At 28.8% G+C, this 12,631-nt stretch overlaps 1 protein-coding gene across 2 annotated transcripts; it reads left to right on the forward strand.

Moving 5' to 3' along the window:
• The first annotated feature begins 4,638 nt into the window (after positions 1-4,638).
• Positions 4,639-10,194, forward strand: LOC129288613 (probable sulfate transporter 3.4). Of its 2 annotated transcripts, none has more exons than XR_008588037.1 (13): positions 4,639-5,021; positions 5,250-5,298; positions 5,394-5,601; positions 6,454-6,625; positions 7,096-7,161; positions 7,287-7,400; positions 7,506-7,622; positions 7,718-7,844; positions 7,965-8,251; positions 8,625-8,815; positions 8,906-8,991; positions 9,514-9,622; positions 9,723-9,795. XR_008588037.1 is itself a non-coding variant. In XM_054925279.1 (13 exons), the coding sequence occupies exons 1-13, from the start codon at positions 4,686-4,688 to the stop codon at positions 9,849-9,851; spliced, it is 1,959 nt and encodes a 652-aa protein (XP_054781254.1). In that variant the 5' UTR covers positions 4,641-4,685; the 3' UTR covers positions 9,852-10,194. The 2 variants fall into 2 exon arrangements, 1 of the variants encoding a protein (XP_054781254.1); XM_054925279.1 differs by having other exon boundaries at positions 4,641-5,021; positions 9,546-9,622; positions 9,723-10,194.
• Positions 10,195-12,631: the final 2,437 nt, after the last annotated feature.

The following is a 12,631-nucleotide window of genomic DNA, read 5'->3' on the forward strand; positions in this document are numbered from 1 at the left end:
TACTCAAAAGAGTTTACATCAAATTAAGAAGATAGCACTAATTAATCTCTCTCATCATCCACCATTTTTTGGGGAAGAGGTCGATCAAAGGAATAAAAATTAACATGTAATAATCTATGAAATAATCTAGCTAAAAAGTTTGCAGAAGTATTAGAGTTTCTATGGATCGTCATGCTTAATAGATAAATTCTAATGCCTATGATACAAAAGTCTAACATCTACAATATCATTAAAGGGATGCAACTCACCACAACCATTAGTAACCAAAAAAAAAAAAAAAAAGTCTCAATACAATATCACGCAAACCTTAGTCAAGTATAAGTGGAGTCCATTAATGATGGCAAGGAATTTAGCAATGGCTGGTGGTACGTTAATCAGTTGGCAGCTGAAACCTCCAGCTCAACTATATATTGCAACCCATGCACGCATGCAACGGGGAGATTAAATTGGTTATTACAACAAAATGGAAAGAAATTATATATATATATATATATATATAAACAATGGTTAACCAAAAAAAAAAAACTGTGAATGATAATCAACAAATGTTTGGTTTGAAGAAGAAAGAGTAATATAATATAATATAATATATATATACACACACATATATGAACAGAGACGATAGAATGACGAAAACAAATAAATACTTATTTGCCAATTACATTTTGACTGATTTAATTGGTAAAAGACTAATTCAATAATTAGCTAGAAAATTCACACCCTTTAAATTAAAAAAAAAATTAAAGCAAGCTAAACACGAACTAGATGGGTATATCAACCCCTTTTAGTTGGCTGAATTTTAAGAGTTGCCTTTTCTTCACTGACATTCTAATATTAAATTAGATTAGATAATTTTGATTTAATAATTTTTAAAAATATATATTAATTTGTATCGTTAAAATTTAATTTGAATAGTTTAAATTTATAATAAAATATAAATTTTAAGCACAGTGAAGGAAAAGCATAGTCCCAAAAAAAAAATATGTCCAAACTTTTAGCCCAATTTGTCATTTTTTTAGAAAAATTAATTATTTGATCCTGTACTTTTAATTTATTTGTAACTCAATTTTTAAACTTTAAATTATTATAAATTTTTAGTTTTTAAAGTTTTGACTCAGTTGTAACTCAATTCTTAAACTTTAATTTATTGCAACTTAGTTCTTATAATTTTTACCATTTAAAATATTAGTCCCTATATCTTAAAAATAAAATTATATAAATTAAAATTAAGTGGACATTTAGGCATTAATTTTAAATTGCTAAAAAATTTAATTTGATAAAGATTATAAGAATTAAATCTTTTTAATTTTATTTTTATAATATAGAAATTAATATTTTAAATGGTTGAAGATGTAAGGACTAAGTTACAGTGAGTTAAAGTTTAGAGATTAAGTTATAATAAATTAAAGTTTAAGAATTGAGTTATAACTGAGTTAAAATTATAAGACCCAAATGATTATTTTTCCTTTCTCTTCAAGCCTTGCTCTCCAAGTTTAGCCTTTTTTTTTCCCCAAGCTCGACAAAATTTAGATGAATTAATTAAAAATAAGCGCAAAGGGGGACAAAACTAATTACAATGCAAGGACGGATTTACCTTTCATGATGTATAATTGTTGGGCTAATTCATAATTATATATGTTTTTGGCCAAAAAATGGGAAATTCATAATTTATAATTCATAATAATATATATGACATCTCTATGAAAAGCATATAATAAGTCCAGTCAACTTCATAGAGTTGGGCTTGAAAAATTTATATATTTTTTATGTTTGGTTCGAATAGACTTAAAAAAAATTAAACATATAAAAATTAGTTTTTTTAAAATATATTAAATATTAATCATTATCTCATTTTTAACTTATTTTATACTGAAAGATCATATATATTTGAATATATTATGATAGATGTTTTTTAAAAAATTAAAAATTTTAGTACTGTTATGTTTTAATTATTTTTAATCTATAAAATAGCTTAAAATAATATTTAATAGATATTTTAATGTTGTTTTTTAAATTTTAAGAGCCACAAATTTTTTATTCTAAAAAGTATATTTTATATTTTTTGTAATAATAAAATAATTAATTTTAAAATAAAATAAAATTTTTTATTAAAAATAAGGGAAATGGCAATTTTGGCAGGCTTGAAAAAGTTTGAAGCTGATGGTATTAGGGTAAGACTTAGATATATAGGATTTTTCATAAGTTTGGATTTGTTCGGGCCTGCCTAAATAAGTCCAGCTCTCTCAAATTAGGTCTTTTTTCTTAAAATTTTATTTTTAGATAAGTACCAAGAAATGCAGTGTAATATCAGAATTTTAAGGTTCTTAATTAATACTCCCTCCATTAAAAAATATAAGGCATTTTTTAATAGTTTGGATATTAAAAAAGTAAGATATTTTTAGTTTTTTAAGGTATAATCATTACTTTTTTTCTTGCAAAAGTATCACTATTAAATAAATTATTTTATATTTATTTTATGATAAAACACTCTATTAAATAAAAATAAATATAAAAATATAGAATTAATTTAAAAAAAAAGTAATTACTTTATTAAAGGGTGAGATTTGATTAAAAATATTTTATATTTTTAAATGAATAGAGTATAAAATTTCTTCAAGGATCCTTCACTAATTTTTTCCCAGTTTTTTTTTTTATTTTGTACAAGTTACAACCTTATATTACTTTTGTCCACGTGATAATAGCATGGTTGAGTACTTTTGCTTTTTTTGGAGATTACTAAAGATGGAGTAGGCATTGCATTCAATAAGCGCTTATAATGATCTAAAGCATGTTATTATTATTATTATTATTTTGGCCAACGCATCGAAAGCAAAGAAACAATGATAGTTAGGTTTTAAAATATTAAATTAATATCAATTAAATTTTTGACAATTTTTTTTAAAAATAAGTTAAAAATATCAATTTAAATTATTTCTCAAAAGTTTTCATTGTAAATAAATATTTAAATATTAAATATAATTTTTAGATTGTAATAGAAGTTTTTATTTGTAATTGTTTGAATTGATATTTATAATTTATTTTATAAAATATTTTATTAAGTATTTAACTATCATTAATTTATTTCTCTGAAACCTAACTGTCATTTTTCTTATGATAAAATAGCTTTTGATCCAAAATATAAATAGTCATTAACAATAATTATATACTAATAAAATTATCATTCTTAAAAAAATATATATTATTTTTTCTTCTTCTGGTGAACTATTATTTTTTATTTTTAATCTTAGTTTCAACTTTCAATTTATGATGAGCGAGAAGAATGTCATAATTTCACAATAAACATACAAGAATCCATATTAATAAATATAATGGTTAAAATAAAAAAATTTACAAATACTAAATTGCTTATAATTTGAACAAAAATTATATAAAATAAATATCTTATATTTTGGATCAGAGAGAGTATACATTATATTTTTATTAATTGAAACAACTTTTATTGATGGAACAAATTTGTTTTGATTTGCAATCAGACGGAACTATGCAGTATTACTTAATCTAAATTGAAAATTATGGGCCTAAATAGGAAGCAATTCTCTCCGTTATTATTTTTATTTGCAAAATTCAAACCTTCCAAGAGTGGAGGAAATTTTTTTGTTTTATTTATAAGTCATATTAATAATTTTATATAGTAAGTTTTCCCACTTCCATTAAATATTGATGAGATAAAATATATTATTAAAGTATGTCTATTTAATAAAGATAAAATAAAAAAATTATTAAATTTTTTATTAGTTACTGAATTTTAAATTTTTTCTCTACTCTGGTGATATATATTAAAAATAATTTATAAATAGAATTAGAAAAAAATGTCATTTTTTTTACTTCATTAGTAATGATAAACAATATTTTTTTTTATATTTAGAGAAGCAAACATGAATGACCTAGGATCCTGATCCTCTTAGCAGTGTCTCCCTCAACATTCCTTCAATAAATATCCAATATTTCATATTTTGTCACATTATCTCATATAAAATAATTTTATTTTTTATTTCATTTTTGTTTTCAAAACTTATTCTAAAAATTTTTTTTATATTTTTATCAAGGGATTTATAGTCTGGTTTATTTAAATTTTAATTTGACTTATTTAATAAAAACCTGTTTTAAAAAAATCTACAAAATAGGTTAGATTCTAAACAAGTACTTACAGTCTAACTTATTTAAACTCTGTCCTGATTTATTTAACAAAAATTTAATTAAAAATTTAAATAAAAATATTTAGAATAAGTTTTGAAAATAGAAAATGAAATAAAATTATTTTATATGAGATAATGTGACAAAATATGGGATATTGAATATTTATCGAAGGGATGGTATTTAGGACGTTGAGGGAGACGCTGCTGAGAGGATCCAGATCCGAATAACCTGAGTTACAAGTGGATCAAACTTGCAACCTCTTATTTACGATGAAGTTTACATGCTAATGGCCCAAAAATTTTTTGTTTATGATTATATGTATTGTAAAAATCTCATTATTAATAAATTCAATGATTCATGAACATAACTATGTTAGTGTGATCAAAGTGCCGCTACATGCCGTTAACGACAACTACCTGTAACCTCCACATGAAAGTTGCCTGTCATCTTCTTCCCTCTCTATAAATTCCAAGTTCTCTGCTCTCTTTCTTCTTCAGAATTAGACTTAACTTTTTTTTCACAACAAAATGGGATTGAACTCTAACCGAGTGGATCATTTTGATTGCCATGAAACCTCGTTCAGAATCCACACCCACGTTCCTCTGCCTCCACCATTGCAAATTCACTCTGTTCGCCTGCCTCCCCACCAAACCACACTTCAAAAACTAAACCACAGGATCTCCGAGATATTCTTCCCTGATGATCCGTTCTTCAGATTCAACAATCAAACTTGGTTCAGAAAGTTTCTTCTGGGTATTCAATATCTCTTCCCCATCCTCCAGTGGGCGCCAGAGTACAATCTCAGTTTCCTTCGTTCTGATATCGTCTCTGGCCTCACCATTGCCAGCTTGGCCATTCCTCAGGTCCCAAGAAATTCTTCAAACTTTACGAATATCTTTATAAATCCGTTATTATTGATCGTGTTCATGGTTGAATGTCTCATTTTTCATGAAACATGACACACGCGACCTGCTAATGCAGCTTCCCCTGTTTTTACTATACAGTGCTCTGTTTCAGCAAACCAAAGTGAAAACTTTTCAACTTGTGTTGATTTTGAGATGATGTTTGACATTTCTTTTTGGTCTCTGTAGGGAATAAGTTATGCGAAACTTGCAAATTTGCCACCCATAATTGGACTATGTTAGTATCCTCTGTTTCCAGATAGCAATGAGTTAAGAGTTTCTGTAAATATGGTGAATCTGTCATCTGAAGTCATGTTTATGAATATCATGCAGATTCAAGCTTTGTGCCTCCATTGATATATTCCTTGCTTGGAAGCTCTAGGCATCTTGGTGTTGGTCCTGTTTCAATTGCGTCTTTGGTTATGGGATCAATGTTAAACGAATCAGTTTCTTACAGTCAAGATCCAATTCTCTATCTGAAATTGGCTCTTACTGCCACCTTCTTTGCTGGTGTGTTCCAAGCTTCTTTGGGTATATTGAGGTATTAAATCTTTGCTTTCTCTAATTTCTTCTTCTTCTTCTTGTTTTTTTTTTTATATATATTTTCAGAAATTATCAATAGTATAAAATGCTTCGTTGATCTCAATAACTATATTTTATATAGAGAATTTTTGATTTCTCACTTATGTGCCCATCATGAAATCTTAATAGTCATGACTCTAAAGTTACTTGTGAGACATGTAAGAATGTCAGCAGTGGAGTTAGGTATCACAGAAAGCATAACTATTGAAAGCTTAAAACGTCAACTCCTTAAAGAAGACTAATTAATGGAGACATATATATAGTATAAGAATTAAGATGTATAGTTTGAATAAGGCTAAATTACATGTAACTTCGTAAACTTTGAGGAACCCTCTGAGTCTGAACTTTCAATTTAGTGCAGATAGTCTCCATTTGTTCATTATTTCACCAAAAGAGTAGAAAATCACAAAGGGTTTATTGGAACATAACATAAAGTTCAAGGGGTTATTTACATATAACACAAAGTTTGAGGGGTTATTCGCACAAAAAAGAAAATTAAAGTTTAAAAGGGGTATATTGTCAATAACATATTATGCTCCATTAATGAAATAACAGACAAATTAACAACAAAGGGGTTATTTATACAAACTTGAAACTTTAAGAGGAATCTTCGTCAAATGTTAAATGTCAAAGGGGTTATATGCACATTTTTAAAATTCAGGGGGTTTTGTATAATTTTTCCCTTATAGGTAAGTTATTCACTTAAATGCTATGCAGTTGACAAATATAAAGTTCCAAATGTTGAGTTCCCTAAACATAATTCAACAATTCTTATAATCACTTAAAGTTTGTTTCTGATAACTATATGCAGATTAGGATTTATAATTGATTTCCTTTCAAAAGCAACGCTGGTTGGTTTCACGGCGGGTGCAGCGATCATTGTGTCACTTCAACAGCTTAAAGGGATACTTGGAATTGTTCACTTCACAAACCAGATGCAAATAGTTCCTGTATTGACCTCTGTGTTCGAAAGCAGAAGCGAGGTATATATAGAACTTCACTGAGAAATCAAATAATTCTTCATGCTTCTGATTTAGTTAACCTTAATAGCAACAAGAAGTATGTTGGAACTTCGAAATATTGTTTTTCATCAATGCCAGCATACACCAGATTCTGACTATCTGCAGTAGAGATTTATAATTCAAATTCATTGAATTTTCAAGAGTGAAGATAACTTTAATAAATCATGATCATGCTCTGGAATTGTGTGCCAAAAGTTAGCTGAATTTTAGATATGTTTTGCTTTAGAATTATATTGGAGAATCAAATTCTGTTTTTTTTTTCCCCCCTCCAGGAGAATCAAATGATCTTTTTATTTCCCTTTTTCAGATCCTCTAGCTTTCTTCAATAAGTGCAGAAAAAAGTCAACTTTAAAAGAAGTTATCTTTTATTGCTAATTTGCTATGGTAATGTACGAAAAATGTTCATTTAAGTATCTGAGCATTTTGTTCAGTGGTCATGGCAAACCATTGCCCTAGGACTCAGCTTCCTGACCTTTCTGCTGACAACAAGACACATTGTAACTCTCTCTCTCTCTCTCTCTCTATATATATATATATATATATATATACAATACACAAATTATTTGTCTTATTATTATTATTTAGCTTGTCAAAATTTGAAATTCTGAATCATTTGAAACAGAGCTTGAAGAAACCAAAACTATTCTGGGTTTCAGCAGCAGCCCCGTTGACGTCAGTTATTCTATCAACACTTTTGGTGTTCTGTCTCAGAAATAAAGATCATGAAATCGCAATTGTAAGAAAGCAAAATTTACAAAGGAATTTTAGCACACAAAAGATATGCAGCTATAAGTTATCTTCATAATAACTCTTGTGATATTTTCCTTTTCTCCTATGGCAGATTGGCCACTTGCCAAAGGGAATCAATCCACCATCATCAAACATGTTATACTTCAATGGCCCATATTTAGCACTTGCTATCAAAACCGGGATTGTTACTGGAATATTGTCTCTCACTGTAATGTCTTGTACCCTGAAACTTTTCATGTCCTAGAAAGTTTCTCTGATAAAGAATTAAAGACACAGACTAGAACATATTGTCTTTTGTTTCAGGAAGGAATAGCAGTTGGAAGAACATTTGCTACACTTAAGAACTATCAAGTGGATGGAAACAAAGAAATGATGGCCATTGGTCTTATGAACATAGCTGGATCTTGTTCTTCATGCTATGTCACAACGGGTAATGATTTCAATTCTCCTAAAAGCATCAGAACCTGAAACCAAATACACCCTAGTTATCTTGAAAACATCAGAACAGTTTGAGAAAATCTACTTTCTGATATGAAAAATAAACTCGCAGGATCTTTCTCTCGATCGGCTGTTAATGTCAATGCTGGAGCACAGACAACAGTTTCAAACATAATCATGGCTTCAGCTGTTCTAGTGACTCTTCTTTTTCTCATGCCACTGTTTTATTACACGCCAAATGTTGTCTTAGCAACCATTATAGTCTCTGCTGTAATTGGACTAATAGATTTTCAAGCTGCGTATGAACTGTGGAAGGTTGATAAGATTGACTTCTTAGCTTGTTTGTGCTCCTTCTGTGGTGTGGTCTTCATATCAGTACCTCTTGGCCTTGGTATAGCAGTAAGTCTTCTAAATTGAACTAATCATTGTCGGAAGTTAAAACATGTATTAATAATTTAGAGGTAATATAACTTTAGTCCTTGAGCTTTTCTTGCAATTATTGATTTAGTTTTTGAATTTTGACTCATTACAACTAAATTCTCGTAGTTTATTGAGTTAAGGAATTACAAGAATTAAGTTAAACCGAGTTAAAAAATTATAAGAACTGAGTGGTTTTAAGTTAAAAAACCATAAGGATTGACTTATTCAGAGTCAAAGTAAATGGATTGAATCGATAATTAAAAAAAAGTTCAGGAACCAAGAGTTATATTTACCCAATAGTTTATTATGCTTTGTGGATGATAAATGTTCACTGGAGTGGCAAATTGTTCAGGTGGGAATATCTATCTTCAAGATCCTACTTCACGTGTCTCGACCAAACACTCTGGTTTTGGGAAACATACCAGGAACACAGATATACCATAACCTAAACCAATACAAAGAAGCTTCAAGGATTCCTTCATTTCTCATTCTAGCTGTTGAGTCACCCATTTACTTCGCCAATTCAACTTACCTGCAAGAAAGGTAAGGGAAGGCTGTTTGTAGAACATAAAGTTTTGTGCATTGGGGATATACTTCTGTTTAGTAAGCTGATAAGAACTTGTTCTGCTGCAGAATACTCAGATGGGTACGAGAAGAGGAAGAGCGTGTGAAAGCAAACAAAGAAAGTACATTGAACTGCTTAATCTTGGACATGACAGGTATATATTTAATGGACCAAGGCGGTTATGCCTTTGGATCCTGATTGACTTAACTAAAGTGGTGGTAGAAAAGATAAGAGATAGATAAATAATGGTAGACACTATTTCAGTGGGACCCATATATTAGAAGGAAGCTTACTTTTATGAGATTTGGATTCAATGAGTGGCCTTAATTGACTCACTTGATGAATATCTCAATAGCAACCATTAAATTTTCAACACTTGAAAATTGCCAAGGTACATTTCCTTCCAAAAATTCAAAACAACCATTACCATCAAAACACTCCTGACATACATTGTTCCTTTCAAAAAATTAAGATTGGGTGCTTTCTGAATATTATATGATAAAATCTTTGATAGCTATTTGATTAAATCAAATGGTTATTATCACGCCATGTGAGACACTCATTGAGTGAGTAAATTCAAATTCACTTTCATATGTCTATTTATCTATTCACTTTAGAAGATTTTCCATAAAGGGATCCATATGGAGATGTTATTTGCAGAGGTTTCACTTTTCAGGGTCATTTGGACTAACCATGTCATTTTATCAGCTGTGACTGCCATAGACACAAGTGGGCTTGACACACTACGTGAACTTAGAAAGATGCTGGAAAAAAGATCAATTCAGGTGTGGTTAATATAATAACATATCTCATAGGTACAAAGAATATATGAACAAACAAATTTTCCCAGCTAAGATTTTATTATGGTTGATAAATGTGATGCAGCTTGTGCTGGCAAATCCGGTTGGAAATGTGATGGAGAAGTTACACAAGTCAAAAGTATTGGACTCTTTTGAGGAGAAAGGACTGTATCTCACTGTGGCAGAAGCTGTGGCTGCCATTTCAATTCCCTGAAAGAGCTCAGCCTCCACTCCAATTGATGGTTGATCATGAGATATATTGATAACTAACAACAGCTTTAGTCTTTTGGCTCTAATGATAGTGACAGGCAAAATCTTGGCTCAGGAGTGATTCTTCTTTGTGGGTCAAAAAAGGAGCATCCAAAAGGCCAAGTGAAGTGGGATACTTGTAGGACTTTTTTCCTGTGTAAATTTCGATAGAACGAAATAAAAAATAGCGATGGCAAAACATACAATTACAAGAATAACGAAGCACATTGTAAACTTTGTTCAAATCAATCGAATACTTGAAATGAAAAAGGTTAGTAAAAGAAACAAATGGAATGTTCAACATGCAAGTTTATAAGTTAATAGGCACATCTGTTGGCCTCTCGATAGATATGATTAATCTTATTATTCCAATCTAATAAGAAATTTCCGAATTTTCTAAAGGTAGTTTGGATAGCATTTTTCAGATCTCATATATATATATATATATATTGGAAATTTCAAGGTAAAAATTGAGAAGTAATAAATTGGAGCTTTCGGGAAAAATCTTTTTAAAATGAAAAAGCAAACACGTTTTTAGTTATGTTACCAAAGGGTAGACCAACTAGTTTACATCTACAATCATTACTCATTTTCGAATATATTTAAAAACTTTACGACCTGTCATTATTTTAGTCAAAACTAGAGCTGTCAATTAGGGCCAGCCCGGCTCTAAAGGGTCAGGGCCTAAACGGGCTGGTCCTAATAAGCCCGATTGCATGTTAAGGTTCCATTTTATAAAGCCCAGCTGTAGCCCTCAGGGCATTGGCCCTATTTTTTTAAAATTATTTTTTCAATTAAAAATTATAAAAATATATTTATAATCATAAAAAAAGTTATTATTCATTAAATTAAGTTTAAGAAAATAAATTTAAATCAATTTATACCACAACAATAAAGAAAACTAAAACATTTAAGTCTAATATCAAATAGCAACATCAAAGTGAATACCAATAAAAATTAAACTTAGCTAATATTATCAGCTAAATCTTAATAAATAAATGAGGGATGGATGAATGCATTTAATATATTCATTTCTTTGAGTTATATATTTAATCTTTTATTTTTTTATATTATAATTTTTTTAAAAAAATAATAAAAGGGCCTAAAAGGCCAAGACCAGCCCTTTGTAGCTCGATTTACTTTTTTAAAGTTAAAATAGAAGTCCGGGCCTTAATTTTTTCAGGCCTAAAAGGGCCGGCCCTACAGGCTCGGCCCTAATTGATGGCTCTAGTCAAAAAGCAAAACTATTCTCACATTTCTTTAGTTGAAAACATTGACCAATAGGTTTCCAAACACTGCTAACAGAGTCATAAATGATTATTACATTTAGCCAAACTCTGTTCATTTCAAGAAGGTATGCATGGTAGGTTATTTTAACCCAAAAGAAGAAAACAAGAATATGGTAATGAGTAATGTTGACTACAAGCCATGCTAGATACCAATGAAGTTGTCTACAAATTTGAGAAACTTGATCAAACTTTGTCCATTTAGAAGCAACACTTGTGCATTCCTCTTTAAGTTAAATGGCGATCTAAAATTGACTCTTTGGTAGAGACCTTGCTTCAAATATTTAAAGACTAAAAATAAAGGAAAAACTATATTTTATCCCTCTAAATCAAAACTAAGTTACAAAATTAACCCATGAATTTAACAATGTGATAGAACTTTTTAAACTAGAACAAAAATATTAAAATCTAATTTAAATAAAATAAATATTAATAATTTGCTCCAACAATAGTTTAAGATCTGGCTTTAAAATTAATATACAAATATAAGAAGTTTCATTATTCAGAAGGCATGATGTCTTACAGTTAATTCTAAAATTTTCATTTGAATTTGCTCTACTTTTGAGAAATTACTTTAAATTGATATTAAAAATACAAGTATAAGAAGTTTCATCAATATCGCATGGTCTCTCACATTTAATTTTCATTTTAATTTATTATACTTAGAATTGTAACAATTAGGCATTAATCAAAACACTCACCTCAGTACAAGTCATTATTTTTTTATTAAAGACAAGATGGGTTATTTGATGATATGGGGACAAGAATTTAAAGACAATGATAATGCTACTATCCTGATTACAAACCTCAACGAAGACTTTCATCCAAATAATCTATTGTATAATGCAAATTCATTTCACAGGCTAGCACGCACACGAATGCCAGTAGCTTAAAATGCAGTGCCCGTTTGAATTTTAGTTAGGTATAATAAATTATAAAAATAATTGATTAAGTGATAGATTTTAATCATAATTGTTTATGTTATAACTCAATCTATTTAGATATTTATTTTTTGTAATTAATTTTAACAGAATTGAATATGTTTGAATAATTTATTCAGAAGTAATTTTAATTATATAAATTATCATAAAGGACATTGTATTTCAAAATTAAATTATTAATAAATTTGTATTTAATATTGTTAAAGTTGTTATATTTTATTTAAGAAGTAAGATATATATTGGTTTTATTTTTATTAAATTTTGAGCTTTTTTTTTTTTTTTTGAGTCTTTTTTTGTAATTTTCTCCACCTCTTTTTGATTGATTTTGTGCAGAAGCTCGAATTGCCAGCCTTTGAGAAAAATTGATTTTAACCAAAAAAATCAATTAAATGAAAATCATGCGTTTGGGCATTTTTTTGGTTAATCCATTTTTTCACTTAAAAATGGATTAATTTTGCTTAACCAAACAGGCACGTATATTACTTAACAGCTAGATTGAGAATCCAAAGAGATAGCAA

The sequence above is a fragment of the Prosopis cineraria genome, unplaced genomic scaffold (assembly GCF_029017545.1).
Source record: "Prosopis cineraria cultivar Desert tree isolate PC_DT_omini unplaced genomic scaffold, ASM2901754v1 PC12, whole genome shotgun sequence".
NCBI classification, from domain to species: Eukaryota; Viridiplantae; Streptophyta; class Magnoliopsida; order Fabales; family Fabaceae; genus Prosopis; species Prosopis cineraria.